Source organism: Argopecten irradians, chromosome 12, assembly GCF_041381155.1.
Source record: "Argopecten irradians isolate NY chromosome 12, Ai_NY, whole genome shotgun sequence".
Lineage (NCBI taxonomy): Eukaryota > Metazoa > Mollusca > Bivalvia > Pectinida > Pectinidae > Argopecten > Argopecten irradians.
This window is the reverse complement of record NC_091145.1, coordinates 25835274-25851225: the sequence shown is the minus strand read 5'-3', so window position 1 is coordinate 25851225 and position 15952 is coordinate 25835274. Positions and strand designations below refer to the sequence as shown.

The 15952-nt window shown below is 34.1% G+C and overlaps 1 protein-coding gene across 1 annotated transcript in view; it reads left to right on the top strand.

Annotated features, from left to right (window-relative positions):
- Positions 1–15685, top strand: part of LOC138336616 (ataxin-7-like protein 1) — a 42849-nt gene extending 27164 nt beyond the window's left edge. The window contains exons 6-11 of the mRNA XM_069286137.1: positions 2643–3019; positions 3379–3562; positions 3896–4026; positions 4443–5334; positions 5816–5876; positions 6298–15685. Of these exons, the coding sequence (XP_069142238.1) occupies positions 2643–3019; positions 3379–3562; positions 3896–4026; positions 4443–5334; positions 5816–5876; positions 6298–6677 (2025 nt within the window). The 3' untranslated portion in view covers positions 6678–15685. The remainder of the gene's footprint in view (positions 1–2642; positions 3020–3378; positions 3563–3895; positions 4027–4442; positions 5335–5815; positions 5877–6297) is intronic.
- Positions 15686–15952: the final 267 nt, after the last annotated feature.

The following is a 15952-nucleotide window of genomic DNA, read 5'->3' as shown; positions in this document are numbered from 1 at the left end:
TATGTTCTGTATTGGTCCACATTTACTATAGTGTAAAACTAGATAATCTATAACTAGCTATGTTCTGTATTGGTCCACATTTTCTATAGTGTAAAACTAGATAATCTATAACTAGCTATGTTCTGTATTGGTCCACATTTACTATAGTGTAAAACTAGATAATCTATAACTAGCTATGTTCTGTATTGGTCCACATTTACTATAGTGTAAAACTAGATAATCTATAACTAGCTATGTTCTGTATTGGTCCACATTTACTATAATGTAAAACTAGATAATCTATAACTAGCTATGATCTGTATTGGTCCACATTTACTATAGTGTAAAACTAGATAATCTATAACTAGCTATGTTCTGTATTGGTCCACATTTACTATAGTGTAAAACTAGATAATCTATAACTAGCTATGTTCTGTATTGGTCCACATTTACTATAGTGTAAAACTAGATAATCTATAACTAGCTATGTTCTGTATTGGTCCACATTTACTATAGTGTAAAACTAGATAATCTATAACTAGCTATGTTCTGTATTGGTCCACATTTACTATAGTGTAAAACTAGATAATCTATAACTAGCTATGTTCTGTATTGGTCCACATTTACTATAGTGTAAAACTAGATAATCTATAACTAGCTATGTTCTGTATTGGTCCACATTTACTATAGTGTAAAACTAGATAATCTATAACTAGCTATGTTCTGTATTGGTCCACATTTACTATAGTGTAAAACTAGATAATCTATAACTAGCTATGTTCTGTATTGGTCCACATTTACTATAGTGTAAAACTAGATAATCTATAACTAGCTATGATCTGTATTGGTCCACATTTACTATAGTGTAAAACTAGATAATCTATAACTAGCTATGTTCTGTATTGGTCCACATTTACTATAGTGTAAAACTATATGATATATAACTAGCTATGATCTGTATTGGTCCACATTTACTGTAGTGTAAAACTAGATAATCTATAACTAGCTATGTTCTGTATTGGTCCACATTTACTATAGTGTAAAACTAGATAATCTATAACTAGCTATGTTCTGTATTGGTCCACATTTACTATAGTGTAAAACTAGATGATGTATAACTAGCTATGTTCTGTATTGGTCCACATTTACTATAGTGTAAAACTAGATAATCTATAACTAGCTATGATCTGTATTGGTCCACATTTACTATAGTGTAAAACTAGATAATCTATAACTAGCTATGTTCTGTATTGGTCCACATTTACTATAGTGTAAAACTAGATAATCTATAACTAGCTATGTTCTGTATTGGTCCACATTTACTATAGTGTAAAACTAGATAATCTATAACTAGCTATGTTCTGTATTGGTCCACATTTACTATAGTGTAAAACTAGATAATCTATAACTAGCTATGTTCTGTATTGGTCCACATTTACTATATAGTGTAAATTTAGATGATGTATAACTAGCTATGCTCTGTATTGGTCCACATTTACTATAGTGTAAATTTAGATGATGTATAACTAGCTATGTTCTGTATTTGGTCCACATTTACTATAGTGTAAAACTAGATAATCTATAACTATCTATGATCTGTATTGGTCCACATTTACTATAGTGTAAAAACTAGATAATCTATAACTAGCTATGTTCTGTATTGGTCCACATTTACTATAGTGTAAAACTAGATAATCTATAACTAGCTATGATCTGTATTGGTCCACATTTACTATAGTGTAAAACTAGATAATCTATAACTAGCTATGTTCTGTATTGGTCCACATTTACTATAGTGTAAAACTAGATAATCTATAACTAGCTATGTTCTGTATTGGTCCACATTTACTATAGTGTAAAACTAGATAATCTATAACTAGCTATGTTCTGTATTGGTCCACATTTACTATAGTGTAAAACTAGATAATCTATAACTAGCTATGTTCTGTATTGGTCCACATTTACTATAATGTAAAACTAGATAATCTATAACTAGCTTTGTTCTGTATTGGTCCACATTTACTAAAATGTAAAACTAGATAATCTATAACTTGCTATGTTCTGTATTGGTCCACATTTACTATAATGTAAAACTAGATAATCTATAACTAGCTATGTTCTGTATTGGTCCACATTTACTATAATGTAAAACTAGAGATCTATAACTAGCTATGTTCTGTATTGGTCCACATTTACTATAGTGTAAAACTAGATAATCTATAACTAGCTATGTTCTGTATTGGTCCACATTTACTATAGGTAAAACTAGATAGATTTATAACTAGCTACGTTCTGTATTGGTACACATTTACTTAGTGTAAAACTAGATAATCTATAACTAGCTATGATCTGTATTGGTTCCACATTTACTATAGTGTAAAACTAGATAATCTATAACTAGCTATGATCTGTATTGGTCCACATTTACTATAGTGTAAAACTATATAATCTATAACTAGCTATGATCTGTATTGGTTCACATTTACTGTAGTGTAAAACTAGATAATCTATAACTAGCTATGTTCTGTATTGGTCCACATTTACTATAGTGTAAAACTAGATAATCTATAACTAGCTATGATCTGTATTGGTCCACATTTACTGTAGTGTAAAACTAGATAATCTATAACTAGCTATGCTCTGTATGACTTGTATCCCTATAGACACATGCACTGTCCTTAAGAAGGAAAGTGCCTGGGAGGAGAAAACCTTTTGATGAGCTGCTGAAGGAACATCGAGCTGCCAAAGAGGCCTTCCTGAAACAGAGAGCTGAGCAGAAGGCTGCTCAGCTGGCAGCATCCTTGGCAACCAGTGGTGGCAATGCTGCCAAGCCAGCACAGCCACATGGTGCCTCACCGTTAGTGCCACTGGACCGAGGTGTGGCCACCAGTAAGTCTGGCCACCATAGCTCTTCGTCATCAGTCAATTCCTCCACCAAAGAAAGCTCACTACAATCACGTCTGCTCCAGTCAGGGGCCATGTCTCCACAGAAGATCTCAAGGCCTGCTGTTGTAAAACCCAACAATATCTGTCTCTCAAGGTACATACACTAACAGAAGCTACTAATTTATGACAGAAAATTAACAGGTTTTTTATGATTGAACTAATATCTTTAATTGACTCATAAATCATCAAAACTACATCAGTAGAAACAAGTTTATATATCCTGTTATCCACTTTGAAAAAGGCAAATCAAATGTTTTAATCAATAGAAAGGATGAAAATAAACTTTGCATATTACAGAGTTACCATAATTTTGAATGAAATTCACATCCTTTTCTCTGAAACTTTTGACGCAAACACATAATATCATAATAGATACCTACCCACAAAGGCAGATTACTCTGTAATATGTATCGCTCTTGACATTTATTGCTGATCTTTCTCTATTAATTCAAGATCTAGTGGCTCAGGAAGTCTTCATTCACCATTATCATCTTCCCATCGGGATGAAGCAGGCCCCTCATTGACACCGGCTCCTGATCCTCACAGCAGACTTAGTGATGGGGAGGGGGATGAAGATGACGGAGAATCAGACAAACCTGATCGGTCATATCTCCCATATCATCCACGCCCAGCTGCCGTAAGTATCAGCTTCTATGAAAAATAGACCATACTCCAGGACCATGAGAGAACTTAGACTGAAGTTTGGTCTTAGCCAATCATTAATGATGTAACTTTTTGTTACGTCATCTTTGATTGGCTAAGTCTGAACTTTAAATAGTTTCAGACTTAAGATTGTGTCATGATCCTGAGGTCTGACCGAAGTTTTTATGTTGTGTCCAAAACCAATAGCAGTCTCATATGAAATTTTGTTACAGTAATAATGTCTTGTAGTAATAATCATAAAACCAGTTAATGATACCTCTTGGAAGAACAATTAAGCAATGATATCTATCCTTTTTTTGTCCCACAGACATGTACATTTGGTGCACGCCATCATACCTTCCACAGTCGCGGCTGTAATGTGTTTAATAGACGTGTAGATGTCCTCCGTGCAGCTTTCCTTAAGGTGTTAGATCGTCAAATCAACCCACCACCTCCAAAGTAAGTCATTTATTTCAGTTCTTTCAATTCTAGCTATAAAAAGCAAAACATTGCTTGAGGATAAAGAATTTCACCTAAAATCGACTTGAATTTGGCCTCAAATATTGATGTGTAATTGACATGAAAATGACTTGAAATTTAAGTTAATATCAGGTGAAATATTTGTTCTGAATTCACACAAAATGATTTTTTCAGGTCATTTTGACCTAAATTTGATACAGAGTTTTATTCATGTGATATTGTCCTCATGTTCAGGTAATTTCAAGTAAATCTCAGGTCAAGCTCTTTTCATGTACTGTTGACTAGAAGATATTTTGCCTGTGTTGTGCTAGTGATTGGTTTTAATTATGGAAAGAAGAAAGAGATGGAAAAGTATAGTAGTGAGTTATCTAAGTAAGATATTCTTTCTTTTTCAGAAAACTTTGTGTGGAGTCCAATTTACCCAAAGAACCTCAGTTCCTGTCTAATTCCAAAGATCCTTATGAGTTTAATCTGATAGACAGTGGTTTAAGTGGAGGGACTCAAAACATCAACACTGTGGTCAACTCTACTGTTGTAAACAAAAACAATGTTAAATCAAAATCAAAGGCCTCGAGTAGTAGTAGTAGCAGTCGTAGCAAGGCACGTGAAGGTTCATCAACTAATTACGGGGGCTCTCGTAGTCCTGGCCACTCGGGATCGTCGACGTCCAGTGGGGCAGTGAAACGGAAACGTAGTGGCAGTGGTGGCCCTGCTTCTAGTCCGTGTACCACCACCTATAACAATGTCATCAGTGGCAACACCATGACCATTAATTCTAGTATCACCGCGCTCAACAGTCACACCAATAGTAGTCCCCTCACTGCCATAGCTATTCCCAGTGTCAATCTCAGCCCTGCCACCTTAAGTCATTTCAACGCCAATTTAGCTGGCAGCAAAAACCCAAAGAACAATGTGTTGAAGGACTTTGGACTTGTAGTTCGGAGCATTGATCCCTCGGCAATAGTTAATGGCCAGTATGTGATAGGGGGGACAACTGCTCAAATCATCGACGAAAAAATGCTTCAACAGACTCACATAATTTCCAGTGGAAACAAGGGCAACCCAGCCAAATTAGTCAACAGCCTGGAAGCACTTCAGAAAAATAACTTAATACCCACCAACGCTATTCTGGTGGACAACCCTATGCAGCCAGGAACTGTGCTAACACCAGTTTCTGTAGGTTCTATAGGCTCGGTGCCAAGCAATACCGTCATATCTCTAGCCAATAGTTCTATGTCTCAGGCCCATCTAAGTCCTTCAACCACGCCAAGTCCTCTCTTCAGATCGGTATGTAAACACATTCATTATGTTGTTGGTAATCTAACATTGGTAAAGTTATGATTTCTGCTCTTTTGTGCACTTACAGCAAATCTTATCTGATTTTATCAAATAGACCATTACAGCAAATCTAATATATAACTGGGAACATTCTAATATAATCAGCAAGAGAAATGAATGGAATAATGAAGGTGTTGATATTTTGATACATGATATGAAATAATATCATTGCTGGATAAAGTTGTGCTTTGATAAAAATTAAAACAACAACAAAAAATAATATTTTACCAAAATTTACTAGTATGTCTGACCCAGTTGTTTTGATGTATAAAGTTTCCTATTGACATGAAAGGTTTCTAGTGTATTTATATGGTCATAGAAAGAGATGTAGGGGGAAAAGTTATTTATCAATCTTCTACATATGATTGAATAATTAATGCTTTCAATTGTTTCTGTCAGAAATGAATTGTAAATGTATGTTTTGGTACAGGGTTCTCTCAGTCCACAAGTATCCTCACCGTTGCCAAATGGAATCACGCCATCGGTGGCAGGTAAGTACTCCCGAATGGCTTGGTAGGCAGGTAACCTTGGTGAATACTAAATACAATATAATTCACATCTAGAGACCAATGTCTTATTAGCTCAATCGCTTAGAACTTATTATATTTACATGTTTTCTCCCTTTTCTTTCTTTTTACCCTAGTAACTGTGGCAATCGTAGTTACCAGCTTTATTCTGTCTTAAACCAAGATCAGACTTTATCAACCCCAAAAGTGCAAATGTGGAAAAATACAAATGAATTTGAAAAAAAAACCCAGTAAGACTGATCTTCGTTCAATCCTTATTTATTTCCAAAAAATGTGTCATCCTGCATATCTCTGCAGTTGACAGAAAAAGAAATTAAAGCAGTTTTATTTTTTATCCTATTATTAGAAGTGATCCCTATGATGGTGTTTCTTGTGTCCATTTCAGATAAGAACAGTAGTAGTCATCGCCACACACTGATCCACCACCATAAGGGTCCCCAGAAGCCTATGATGGCCCAGTCTGCCTTACCTGCTGGTGTTCTCTCTACAGCCCAGGTTATCACTTCCAACAACAATCCACAAGTGTGTGCTAGTCATGTCTTCACACAACTTGCCCAGCTCCAGGTCAAGCCCGGGGCTAAGGCAGGACCTAACAAGGTAACCATGCAACCAGTATCCTTGACCTTTCCATTGACCAACCTCGGGACAGTGACTGGTCAGCAGCCTCAGACACACACCCTGTTCATTACAAGCAGCGATGACGGGACGCGGCATGAACTTCAGCACCAGCCAGTATCTAACTCCCCTTCTAGTCTCATGTCCTAGCCCTGGCTATTCATAATGTTCTTGTGCTAAACCTCTGTTGTCTTTCATTTGGGCGTCACTGTCTTATATGGCCTTACTGCATTTTCAGAAATTTCAGAACTTTTGGCCTAACTTCTCGTTATTTCTTTTCAGGACAATTAGTGAGCTGTACATGCTATATAATGAGTTAATGATTAAGTCTTAGCAAGATTTTTACTTTGGTGTCTAAAATTTGTGTTTGAAATGTTAAGTTTTGTTCAGGATCTGGTTATTAGTATTTCATTAGTAAAATTACAGGAAAACAAAGCATTCAAAGAGGTAATTTCAATTTTCTGTCACAAAATTCTATGTTATCTTGGTTCAAAGTTTCCTGACACAAATAACTTGTGCTAGATGTAAAATTTATTGAAGATAAAAATTTTCAAAATTGTAAAATGGCAGCAAATTATAGGAAAACTAAGTTTTTGCGCAGAGAATGAGTGAAAATATGGGAAATACAGATAAATAGATAAGATGGCTTGTACGCAGACTTGATTTTATTGTTTGATATTTCCTTATCCAGTTCCTTGCTATAGTCATAATCAAGCCAGAGTGTATTCATTCCATTTAAAGGCCCGGTCCCACTGGCGTTTAGGAAGATTTGCGAATGTATTGTGCACAAAATTGGCTGATATTCGCTGAACATACGCAATATTCGTAAATCGTACTTGTATCTGTCGCCCAACATCCGCAATTATCCGCAATGGCATGTTTTTCCGTTCCCAGGATTTTTGAACTGCACAAAATTTTGATTGCGGAAATCATTCGCATTAGATACGTTATTCGTACTCAATACATGCTTACTATATGCGCTGTATATCCGCTGTTATTCGTTGATATCTGCAACTGACTGGGTTTTGCAGCTTTATAGCGAACTGGGACAGTGTATAAAACGAATGTATAGCGTACCTATCACATTGACATCACGAATTAAAATAATTTGTAGCGAATGTATATTGAGTTCAGGGTTTGTATTGCGTCTGTTTTGCATTGATTTGCGAATAATTTGCGAATGTATAACAAACGTGTTGCGTTAACCAAAACTACTGTATAAATATGGCAAAAATCGACATATTTGTCTATTATTTCCTGTCCGCCAGGAAGTACAGGTGTAATAATGGGTCATCGGCAATAATACCAATGCAGCGTAACAATGGTATCCAACAACATATTAATCTACTTGTTCAAGTCATGAAAAGAAAAAGTTGTCTGCTTTGATTTGATGTTGAAACAGACTGGACTTTCTTTGTATCTGGAGGAGGTAGTATGAAAGTTGCAGCTTGCTTATCTTTGTTGCAGTTGTGTTGTTGTGAAAAGTGACACCGAAAAGCCCGAGCGCGCTTCTTTTACCTCCGTAATTCAGATGCCCTACATGCGCAACACAACCGTTCTTATCCGCTACATCTGCGCAATGCATTATTAATAGATTCGTAATATTTCTGTAACAATCGCAATACTTCCGATCTGTTTCCTTAATATATGCGTTATATATTCGTTATTGTTTGTTACATATCCGCATTGTTGGATAATCTTACCGATTGTGCACCTCACGGGAGAGCGTTCCTTATCGTATTCGCTTGTATTCGTGAAATATCCGCATTTGTTCGTAATAAATTCGCAGAATGTTATTAATATATCCGTAATTTATACTTGAAAATTTGTTATTTTAAGCCAATTTTGTTGCGGATGACAACGAACTGCCAAAATTTATAAACTAAATTCATCCGTAATTATTCCGTTCTTCAGTGGAACCGGGCCTTATAAGGTAGGATACAGTTTTATAGACAAGAATATTTTCCTTAAATAATGTTCACAAAAATATCCAACCTATCCGTTTCAAAGGCAAGAAGCATTATATTATTGTATCAGCTGATTTACTTTTACCTTGAAAATCTCAATTCTTAAATACACCAATATAATTAAAATTAAGCTTGTAATTCCGCTCCACTACGATGCTCTATGATTCGCACCAATAAATGATCTAACAATAGACCGTTCAGGGTCACCTCAGCATGAACCCTCCGTGTGTCGCCTATGGTTCTCTCGCTACTAGCTTTATATAGTATGTACTAAGATATTACGATTCTAGGCCAGAGTTCATGCTGAGATGACCCTGAAGAGGGAGTTGTTAGATCTTGTATTGGAGCATATCGAAGTGAAGCAGAATAGCAAGTCTAATTTTAATTAGATTGTAAATACACGTTTGATTGCACAGTCAGTAAGACTTATACAATCTGTAATATTGTCACTTTTCAACAGCATTCCAGACTGGGGGGGGGGGAAATCTGAATATTTTAGCAAAATTTATCATTAAAGTCCAGTTAGGATTGGGAAATTGTATTGCGATTTTACCTACACTATAGGAGGCCAAATTTATAAAACAACCATTGCTTTGTATCAAACACTCCTGAACAGCTACTTAGTTTCAAGGTATTGTAACAGTGTAACAAAAACTGAGTATTGGGTACCAGTCAACTTAATTCACACCATGGAAAGAAATTGCCTTTAGTAAAACATTAACACAACAGTAGGGTTTGGTTTTCGATTCAATATTTTCAAGTTCAGAGCTATAAAAAGTTCTGAAAAGATTTGCGTTAACAATTGTGCAAATTTAAATGAAGATCTTATTTTTTGATCTATTTGTTTTTATTTCTTTCTTTTTTCACAAAGTTTTCTAAGGGGTAACAGAAGTCAACTTAATTGGTGCAGAGCTATCCAAAACACTGTATAAATGTACTATACTGGTTAGTTGATTAAAATATGCTATATTTGAAGATAAACTGTTTTCTGTCCTAAAAGTCAATGCATTTCAGGAGGAGATGTGCTAACTGTATCATTATATTTAGTGTACTCTTGAGAAGAAATGTGTTGTGGAGAAAATAATTGGAATAGATTATTTTCTATTGTTAAATTATTTGTAAAAAAAATGAGAAATTCTTCTGAAGGATTTGACGCGACTTGTAACTAGAGTTATCTCCCATGTAAAAGCTTAAGTTTCAAATATACTGCTGTGGAAAAACACACAAGTGATCCCGTTTCTTCAGGTTGTCTGTGATATTATCAGTATTTGAAACTACTTGGATGCAATTTTTATTTCATGTTCAATGTCAAAATATTTCAAGAAAGAAACAAGTATTTGTAATCTCACTTAGTTGTATAGCCAATTAAAGTGTAAGAATATGAATACCATGTAAATATATCGATATGTTTTTTGCAAAAATAATCCTGATGTTTAGGATGTATTTATTATGGATGATAGTCTTGCGTGACTCGTGCGTTCAAACATTTAACTTTGTTATTGTTAAACAATCTGTTTTTATGAACTCCATATTTATTTGTTCCGGGATATTCTTCATTGTTTTCAAGAAAAGTAAACATTTGAATATCAATTCTATTGTTTTGTAAACAATCTTTCAGTTATTTTCTTCATCTGCCCTTACATGTCTGAATCGTTTATTTAATTTTGTTGCGTTTTAATCAAGCTAGTGCAGCATGGTATAATACTCACAATGATGTTGTGATCTCCAATGATGTTTGCAGGTCATTAAAATTTTAATATGTTGGAGAGAGAAAATTGTTGCCATACATGTAGAAGTAAGAGTATGTCCCCACTGTAACTCAGTGTGGTTCACCATAAGTAGATATTATATTAGATAGATGTGAGTTTTTGTTCAAAAAATTGTGTTCATTTTATTTCCATGGTACCCTAGTAAGGGTGTTAAATGGTACACAATATTTTATATAGTTCAGAAAGATGGCTATTAAAAATATCTTCAAAACAATAAATGTAATATCAAATATTCTTCTGAAGATAAACAACGAAATGTCAAATTTCTAGTCAATATCTTTAGTGAAATGAATGTGTAAGAAATGTAACAATAACTGAAAACCAAAGTGAATTTCCACACCAATAAACTGTTTGTAAGTATGCACAAAGTATTCATGGGTCCACGGATCTGTCACAGAAAGTAATGTACCTGGTAACTGATATACTGGATTATGGCATTGATACCACAAAACAGGTTTTCTGAAACACATGTTTGTATTAGAGTGCTATCACATGTAAATTGAAGGAAAGTTATCTTGTTTTGCCAATTAATTTCTGTGATGTATAGAAATGGTAGCTATCAGTTTGACTCGCTGATTAAGAGATTAAAGTGGAATATTCATATATGAGTGCAAGGCTTACGGATGTAGTGAGAGAGTGTGTGTATGAAAGAACCAAGTTGAACATAGGCAAATGAGTAATGCAATCTCTGTTTTCATTGAATCCAGCTGAATATCTGTATTTATATCTTCTATTTTTGTTGCTGTTCTTAGCTTATTTGCATTTTTTTCTCAGAGATTAGAAACAGTATGAAATCATTTCTGGCTGCCTAAAATTTCTAGTTGTAACAGTCGAGGAAACTTTTAAAAATCAAGTAACATTTTTTTCTCGGTTTTCAAAAAAATCTTACCCCACCTTAAGATTGATAAATAAGTATCTATGTTACCAGATCTTATCCATGCCATGCCTATAAAATCACTGATGTAGTTTTCAAGTGTAGCTGTTTTATCTTTAGTTGACCAGGCCCCAATTTCTCGAAACAGAAAGCGCCAACATATATTATGAACTGATGTCAACACATTATTTGACTTAAGTCAGTCCATTGACTTGAGTCTGTTTCCAGAAAGCTTAACGCTTAAAGCACTGTATATTTCATGGATTTTCATGACTTGGTCACAATTTGTGAATGCTCAGATTTTTGACTGAGTAGGAAAGATTGCTGTCAAACTTTTATAGATGAATGATGAAGAACAAGACAAAGAAATAGAAATAAATTTGATGTTCCCTCCTTTTCTCCAAAAGCATTCTGTAAATTGGCCTCGTAAAAATTATTTCTAATAGTTTATTTTAAAAAAAATCATCAGATTCTCTTCATTATCTATTGTAGTTTTTTGTTTTACTTGATTTTCAACATAATAAACCAAAATATTTCTGGTCAAAATCGATCATTTTTGTAATAACCCGGGTATAATTGGTGCAAAATATTTGTATGGCACAAGATTATCTACACAAAAAAGTTATTTCTGTTGAATCTAAATGTGAAAATTTCCCTTTCGCAAAATCCCCACATCTGATATAGCAGGAAATACTGAGACCTATTCAACATATCAATATAAAGGTGTGTGTGTGTGGTAAAGATTAAGAGAAGTGAATGTCGTTAACCTTTCACCCCAGTGATAGCGGTGTGAAGGGATGTTGTACAATAGGCCACATCAACCAGTAATGGTCCTTCTGGCATTGTTTCACTCTCGGTATTTAAATCTGCTCGTCTGTATATATTTTTGTGAGCATTTTTGTATAGCAAGTGCTACATTTGTTGCATGGCTAATATGTGGCCATATATTATTTAAGGGTTGTTTTTGTGATATCGGAGTTAACAGTAAAACACTTTGTAAAGGAAAGATCGTTACCTACATATTATTAATTCTGAAACTTGGTTCATATTGTAAACTTAAATTTACATACTAAAGTCATCTTACATCAGGTGTTAAAAGGACTTATAAGTCAAAATATTAGAAACACATGTCTATAGAGGGAATGGAGACCTGAATCTGATGTTCATGTTGTTTTGCTATAAATATCCTATACTTCTTTAGTGCCAGCATGTTATATTATCAAATGGATGTGATGGCTATGATAGGTTTAGTTCAAAAAAGTTTTGCAAATAAAATATAAATCTAGTCTTTTTGTCTCCCTAAGTTGATGAATACACAGTTTATATATCAAGATGCAAAATGAATTGACAAAACGAGTGGTTTCTAAATATTAATAAATACCACTATAAAATGCAAATTATTGATCTTAATAGAAGTAAAGTTAACATTTCATCCATGTATTAATGTCCACTATTATTTCTAATATATAGTTGCTAATTGAACGTACGTGGCCTACTATACCTTTCGGCAGGTTACAAAATGGTCCCTATATGTCATAGCGGAGCACTGCCTCAGAAAATCACTCGGGCACAGTTTTCTATACTTTGTTGTAGGTTTCCAATTATTTTAGTCAAAAAGAAAGATAACTACCATTATCAATATCTACTTTACCACTCAAAAGACGTCAAATTCATAATTTGTGATTTTAGTCAAAAAGAAACATAACTACCTTTATTAAAATCTATTATCACTCAAAAGACGTCAAATTCATAATTTATGGATATGTGGGGGGAAAAATGTCTCGTTGTGAATTTGATATTTCATGCGGTTCAGTTTTATTGCGTAGTAGGTAAGTGATATCAAACAAGTAAGATAAAATGCATACAGAAGTTTTAATAATGGTTTGCACAAACATTTCTTGGCTCCATTAGCAGTAAATTATCTGTCTAAAAGTCTTTTGAGTTACAATATTGCAGATAAGTTGCTAAAGGTCCAATATACTATGACTAGATGTAAACCCATGTTCAAATAATATCTGAACATTTTTGATAGAATGTTACGAGATTTCGAAAATCAATAAAACAGATGGGTCCCACTCAAACAATTTTTTTTTTTTAAATATTGAAGTGATATTCTTGATAATAACTGTAGTCCAACTTTTTCCCAGTGAAGCATAAAGACCTCTGGGTAGAATAGGCCACAAACTGTCCCAACAACCACATCGTAACTCAAACATGTTTCCAAAATATTGTTGGTATTAATCTACTGGGTATATTTACAAATGCAATAAATATTATGGGTAGATTTCACATGGATTTTTGCTCAAAGTTATATTTATTGGACCTTGGAGTACATAAGATTACTTTGTCTGACTTGTAACAGAAACCCATATTCTTCTATAATAATCTTCACATTATTCATAGTTGAGGCAAGTATTGATTGCATCTATTCTAAATTAACATACTCCTTTGAAATATGTTGTTAAGTAATTCCTGAAACTGATGTGCATTAAAACAAACTATTATCATGTCAGTTCAATAATTTATATCAAAGGTATGAAGAATTAGTTCCTTTTAATTTATATGCCCTTAAATCAAAGTTTTTATTTCAATACAGTCAAACCTATTGTAAAGGACACCTCTGTATAAAGTTTACCTATCTATAAATTGAATAAAGGACAGACCCATCAACCCAATTAGTTTCAAACATAATTGACCTCAGTATAAAGAACACCTGTCTATAAAGGACATTTTTCACCTATAGTAGACAGCTGTGACTGTGTTCAACTGGATATTGTCTTTAGATGATTTTTAATTATCAATCAAAAGGAAAAGTGTTGGGAGAAAGATTAAATTTTGGCACTTAATATAATACATGTACATTCAAAAAATATTAATTTTCGTGGGGAAATTTTTCACTTTCAAATGACCTTTCTATAATTAGTGGAAATTTCCAGGTTTCTATGGTACTAACCACAGACACATCAGCTTCTTTTTCTCAAGATAAAACAGTGTTAAGTATATTGAAACATACCTTCAAATCACCCAAATTACCTCCATAATTATATGCAAAATTGACCAATTGGGATTGTATGTATTATTCTAGCTAGGAAATGTCGAACATTTCACAACAGTTTGCTGTGGCTGTTTTTGTAGAATGACAAAGACCTCACTTTATACTCGTTTTAATGTATGTCGTGGTAACCATTAACACGTTTTTAGTTAATCTCCAATGTATGGTAAACACTATACAATATATCTTTGTTATAATAATGGGAAAATATAGTCAAAGAGCATTTGAAGTTTAGTGCTGTAATTATATATCTTAAAGAAATAAAAGCTTTGAACAATTCAACTTTTTTAATCAAGATCATAGAATGAAAACTAATGAAGAACTAAGAAACCTAAAATATGTATGATATCTGTTGTTACCCAAATTTGAGAAAGTCCAAGAGGAAATAATGTATTCTTTGCTTCGTGACTCCAGGTAAACTGTTGCTTTTCTCTGGAAATACCCATAACTTAACTGCAGATTAGCTTTTTGTACATTGAAATGTTTAATTTATTTCTGAAATGTATTGATATTTAAACCCTTTTTGTACAAATTTCATGACTTTTCTATACACATTTTCAATATTGATAGTTATTATTGATAATATAAAAAATGAAGCATGTACTTAACTAACAGTGATAATCTTCCTCGGACTCCTAGACAATGGCAATCAGTAGGAGTGGTTCGCTAGGTAGACATCACAGCCAAATGTAATGTGTTCGTGTAACTCGGTCACCCCTGAGATTTCATAATGAACTGTTCTAGCCTTTGAATCAGAAGAGTTCACTTGTCTTCAGGGGTGAATGAGTTAACACAGTAGCTCCAAACACAGTTCCCAATACCACAGTATGGCCTCACCTCATTCCTGGTCACACTGTTGCCCTGGTTACAGGGACATGGTGTTCCCCTGACGATCGGAACTGGTCGTTTCCATGGTGATAGGGACTGGATGTTGCCGATGTTGGTGCGTGATGTCCAGCATCAGGTTTGCTCATCTGAAATTGTGATTTTCTTTTTTTTATGATAACTCATTTGCATATGTACCTTCAGGGATCATTATCTGATGTGGAATGTAATATAATATTAATTCATTGTTATGCATGGGTCTTATGAAGACAGATTTTTTTCACATTTGTAATATATAACATTTCTCCTTTCTGGTACCTCATGCATTATGGTTATCATGTAAAGTATGAATATGAAATATGATTATTATTATTATTATATAAATACTTATATATTGAATACACACTAATGATGAAATAAATTTTTACATGTCATTGATAAAGTAAAACGCATCGTCTTTGTTATTTTGTCAGTGGATGGAAATTCACCTGTCGCAAGGACAGACAGAGGAAAGGCAAGCTTTTATTCACTACACATCCAAGACCGTAATGTCTTCAGCCCCTGAGTCTGGCACATCCTAAATTACACTGTGAATAACACGTAAAATAACATTTAACCATGAATCTCTGTTTCGAGTGTAAATGAAACTTCTGAGGCGTTTCCACACGAGAATAGTCCGTCATCCTGCTTCACGAGGTCAGTATAATGAAGTTGATCATGTTTGGACCTAGTCATCTTCTGACACTCCCAAAACACGCACATTACACATTGAACAATGTCATCACGTACACGGAACACATCACGTACACGGAACACATCACGTACACGGATTCCCTGACTGTTGATAATAAGACGTTCATCTCATCAAATAGTCAAATGACAGTTCTTTTAGCGAAGACGATACATTTGCCCGTTTATGCGACGTGTTTGATGATAAT